The 4,081-nt window shown below is 55.1% G+C and overlaps 2 protein-coding genes across 2 annotated transcripts in view; one reads left to right on the forward strand and one right to left on the reverse strand.

The window, feature by feature from the left end:
* Positions 1–1,611: 1,611 nt before the first annotated feature.
* NGA_0569400 (uncharacterized protein) lies at positions 1,612–2,689 on the reverse strand. Its single transcript, XM_005855781.1, has 2 exons — positions 2,450–2,689; positions 1,612–2,153 (listed from the first exon to the last, which is right to left on the reverse strand). Exons 1-2 carry the CDS (start codon positions 2,647–2,649, stop codon positions 1,694–1,696), a joined length of 660 nt encoding a protein of 219 aa, XP_005855843.1. The 5' UTR covers positions 2,650–2,689; the 3' UTR covers positions 1,612–1,693.
* Positions 2,690–3,080: 391 nt separating this feature from the next.
* Positions 3,081–4,081, forward strand: part of SODC (Cu/Zn superoxide dismutase) — a gene marked incomplete at its 3' end in the record, with an annotated part of 5,437 nt that continues 4,436 nt past the window's right edge. The window contains exons 1-4 of the mRNA XM_005855776.1: positions 3,081–3,171; positions 3,256–3,309; positions 3,398–3,458; positions 3,644–3,762. Of these exons, the coding sequence (XP_005855838.1) occupies positions 3,091–3,171; positions 3,256–3,309; positions 3,398–3,458; positions 3,644–3,762 (315 nt within the window). The 5' untranslated portion in view covers positions 3,081–3,090. The remainder of the gene's footprint in view (positions 3,172–3,255; positions 3,310–3,397; positions 3,459–3,643; positions 3,763–4,081) is intronic.

Below are 4,081 nucleotides of genomic sequence, written 5' to 3' on the forward strand. Positions count from 1 at the left end.
GGGGCGAGGGGAAGGGGCGGACGGGGGAGGAAGGAAGGGAGGGAGAGGGGGAGGGGAAGAGGACGTGATGGAAGAAGGAGAAGATTGCCTGGCTAGGGTCCCTCTCTTTGGGTAATTCGAGGTCGTGGCTGTGGTAGGAGGGACGCCGGGTGCGACCTCCCTCCCTTCCTTCCTCAGGCGGGCCAAGATCAAGTCTCCCACGCTCTGGATCGCATCCTCCTGAGCAGCAAAGGCGTGTTTAGGGTGCGCATAGGTTGTGTCCAGGTAGATCGTGTCGAGCTTGCGAGGACGGGCCGGTCGCGGAGGATGGGAGGCGGTGGTGTCGTGCAGGAGGGCGGCGTAGTGCAGCATTCTGGGGTGGTAGCGCATGTCCCCACAGTGCAAATGAAGCGTAAATTCGTCGTCCCTCTCCCTCCCACTGACCTCCGCTCCACGGCTGTGGTCACCGTTGCACCCCGTATTGCTTCCTCGGCATGTCCGGACCCTGAAGAGCAACATGCAGGCCCCCGGGCAATGATTAGCGTCGAGCAACGTCACGCTCAAACCTCCCTCCTCGCGTCCGCCCCTCCCCGGATTCCATGGCAGAGGCACCTCTTCATGCATGGGCAAGGCGCGCACGTATTGAGCCTGCACACCCATGATATTTGTCAAAAGACGGGCTGTGATGGTTGAGCAATATATCACACCCGTGGACCACTCCATACTCAGCCCTTGATAGTGATCTGCGTGGTAATGGGAGAGGAAAAACAGGGCTTGGGCACGGCTTCCGACGGCGGGGCAGTGATACTTGCGGAAGGCATCGACGAGGACGGGTGTATCAGGAACCTGCGGGCAAGATCATGGATGAATCTGAGGGTGAGCAAGGGAAGGGAGGGGGAGCGAGCAGTCGGATACTGACCTGGTGGACGGAGTTATCCTTGTTCATGGTGGCTATGAATTAAATCATTTTTCGCAAGCCGGAAACCCATTGTACCATTCTTGTAGCTTTATCGATGCATATTTTGCCTTGCCATTCGGCCAACGCAACCCTGACCAAGGTCCGTGCCCGGGTATCTGCCGATGCGATGGCTTTAGTCCGCGCGTTGCGTCAGCAGGAATTTATCCCAAACCTGCGCTTTGGAGCAAGCACTTGTGTGATATACAATAAAAACCAAAAATGCCTGAGTGATGGAAAAAAAGGTGGTGCATGGTTTTACGAAGGCGATAGCGACCGCGTCAACGGACAGCACCTCGCTCTTTTGTGCGCGTCGGTACAAATAGAGATAACAAAAAAGACGAAAATGTGTCTCACAAATATTTGGTTTAGTGTAATGATAGACGGGAAAGTTTCATTTCGAAGATATTTTTCTTTTTCTTTGGATGCGTCTTGAGCAGCTAGCTTTTCGATCAAATCACTTTCAGTCACTTGCACTTTGACATTATGTAACTAGTAAAATCCATGCGCAACCCATAGCGGACATTATGGGCTGATACAAAAGGAAGCCATTTCCGAAAGAGAAGGAAACAAAAGGAAAGAAAAAGTAAACCTGCCTCACTCGAAAGTTTCCTCCTTTCTGCCCCGTTGCTATGGGAGGAGGGGCCATGAATTTGGAGTAAAACAATCAAAAGGAATCTGTGAAATTTCATTCTTTCTTTACAAAGTCTGCTCTTGAAGCAACCCGTTCGTTGTTCTTCCCAAACCTGCCCTTTTCAGCTACGTGAAGCCAATCACCAAGAGCAGGACTAAGATGATCAGCAAAATAGCGATGCAAATGTACAAACGACACACCGTGCTTTGCTCGCGTATCCGCTGGGCATGTCGAGCTTCCATGCGCAAAGACGAAGCCGCCGCCTCCACGTCCCCGTCGATGTCTTCCAGCAGCTTGTGGTGGATCCCAGTTTCGTCCCGGATCACCAGGCCCTGCATTTTCAGCCGGTCCACGCCCTTCCCCAGGTCCTCCAGGAGCTCGTCTTGCTCGTGTATGATCTCTCGACGCTGCTGTGCGAGGGTGCGGAGGCCTCCGGGTACTCCTCCACCACCCGAAGCCGCCGAGCCGTCGCGAGTAGTCCCAGTGACCAGGCCGTTGGTGCCGTGGCTGCTGGTGCCAAGGAGGGACAGCTGATGACGCAACCCCTTGACCAGCTCTCGACGACGGACCACGTCCGATTGGGAACTAGGAGGAGGGATAGGAGGAAAGCAGAGAGGGGTGAGGGTAAGAGGGAAAAGGGAGCGAGGAGGGGAGGGAGAGTAGGAGAGACAAAAAGAAAGACGTCAAGAGAACTGTGCATCCGCCGACCACAACAAATCGACACACCCTGCCCATGTCTGTTATTGCCTCGCGGATCCGTTTCAATGGCTTTCATACGGGAGCATAGCTTGAAATCTATCGGTACAATATCAGTGTGATAAACATCAAAATGGACTTTCTCCCTCTCTCTGTGCGCCTCGCCTCTACTTTGTCGCACTCACATGCCGAATTGCCCAGGATTTTGCTCCATGGTTCCCAATCGATAGTCCAGCTTGTCGACGCTCTGCTCTAGATTAGCCAATTGTTGCGTCGATGGATTGGAAGAAGAGGACGAAGGGGTTGCGAACGAGGCGCGTAGATCTATGGCAGAAGTCTTCACCCGGCCATATTCCTCCGTCCACTCCTGCGCCGTAAACGCCATAGAAACGACCAACTGAAAAGCTTTGGCCGGGTGGACTGTTAGGTGCAGGATTGCAATTGAGCGTTGTGCGGAGGTAAAAATCTGGGTCGTATATTCCTTTGACCGTGCTACTTGCATCGACAGCCTCGCTTCTCTGCTTCGCTTCATTGTGTGAAGGTCTGTGCGGAGGCAACGATTATCATCCAGCTGTGTCACTTGTCAATGACGCTTCATGCGTACTATATCAATGCCTCATTAGCCCTCGCCATGCGCGTCGACGAGGTCGTGCGGCGCAGGCATAAATTGTGTTCAAATCTGGACTCTGACTGTCGTAAGCCCTCCGGGACCCTCTCGACCTCCCCCCTTCCTCCCCTCTGCCCTGTTCTAAACCCGTACTTTCTTGCTCACAAAGCCTCTCACTTATTTAATCGCGTGGTGCTAAATTTACGTCAAGGTTTAACGATGGCCAGATGCGTGGCACTCATCCGCGGTGCTCCTGGTGACACAGAAACGTCCATCCAGGGGGTCATTCGCTTCGAGCAGGTACTTACGGTTGGCAGAGGGCGGCTCGGGACTTTCACTAATTTTACGTATGTGTGGCGTCGTATTTTCCCATTATGGTCACAGGCGTCAGAGACAGCACCCACAATCCTGGACGGGGTCATCACGGGCCTAGCACCGGTATGTGGACGCATTGTTCAAGGGTCCCGTGACAGGCGGCCCAGTCTCCTCAAGGCCTTCTCTCGTTCTACTATCATCATGCGCACAGGGACGACACGGTCTGCACATCCATACCTTTGGAGATTTTTCAGAGGGATTCGCTGGGGCAGGTGCGGGCCTTGGCTCTGTATGGTCGTTCCCTCTTCTGGCGTGTTATCGTCTTGCAGGCTACGGCCTCCATGTGCTCGCCGGAGCCGTTCCCCCCCGCGTGACACGCAGCATTGCTCCGGAATTTTCCCAAGACTCCTTTTCTCACCACACCCTTTTCACATTATACACAACCTGGACACGGCAGGGGGCATTTTCAACCCGTTCGGGAAGGCCCACGGGGCCCCGGACGACGACGAGCGGATGGCGGGCGACTTGGGCAACATCGAGGCCAACGGGGAAGGAAAGGCGGAGTTCCGTGTGGAGGTGAGGGGCCAGGGAGGGGAGGAAGGAGGGGGGAACGGGCTTGTTTGCGGGGGCGACATGTGGTAGCAATGGGGAGGATGAGGGATGGAAGGCAAGGGGAAGGGGAGCAAGTCGAAAGAAGGGGAAAGAGGGCTTGTGTCTTGTCCGATGGCAGTGGCGACAAGAAAGAGAGAGAGGAGAGCGAGAGGGCCACAAAAGGGCACAAGCAAGGGGAAGCACGTGCGGGGCACTGGGTCCTTACTTAGGGCTGTCGTGGCGCCTCCACTTTCCCTCCCCTTCCCCCTCGACGCAGGACAAGCACGTGCGCCTGATGGGGGCG

This window comes from Nannochloropsis gaditana (assembly GCF_000240725.1).
Source record: "Nannochloropsis gaditana CCMP526 unplaced genomic scaffold scaffold099, whole genome shotgun sequence".
Classification (NCBI taxonomy): Eukaryota; class Eustigmatophyceae; order Eustigmatales; family Monodopsidaceae; genus Microchloropsis; species Microchloropsis gaditana.

Bases quoted from the DNA above. Each gene is read 5' to 3' on its own strand.
- NGA_0569400 (XM_005855781.1), bottom strand. From the start codon at position 2,649: ATGGCGTTTACGGCGCAGGAGTGGACGGAGGAATATGGCCGGGTGAAG. The intron at 2,154-2,449 runs GTGAGTGCGACA...CCCTCCTCCTAG, and splicing joins AATCCTGGGCAATTCGGCAT to TTCCCAATCGGACGTGGTCC.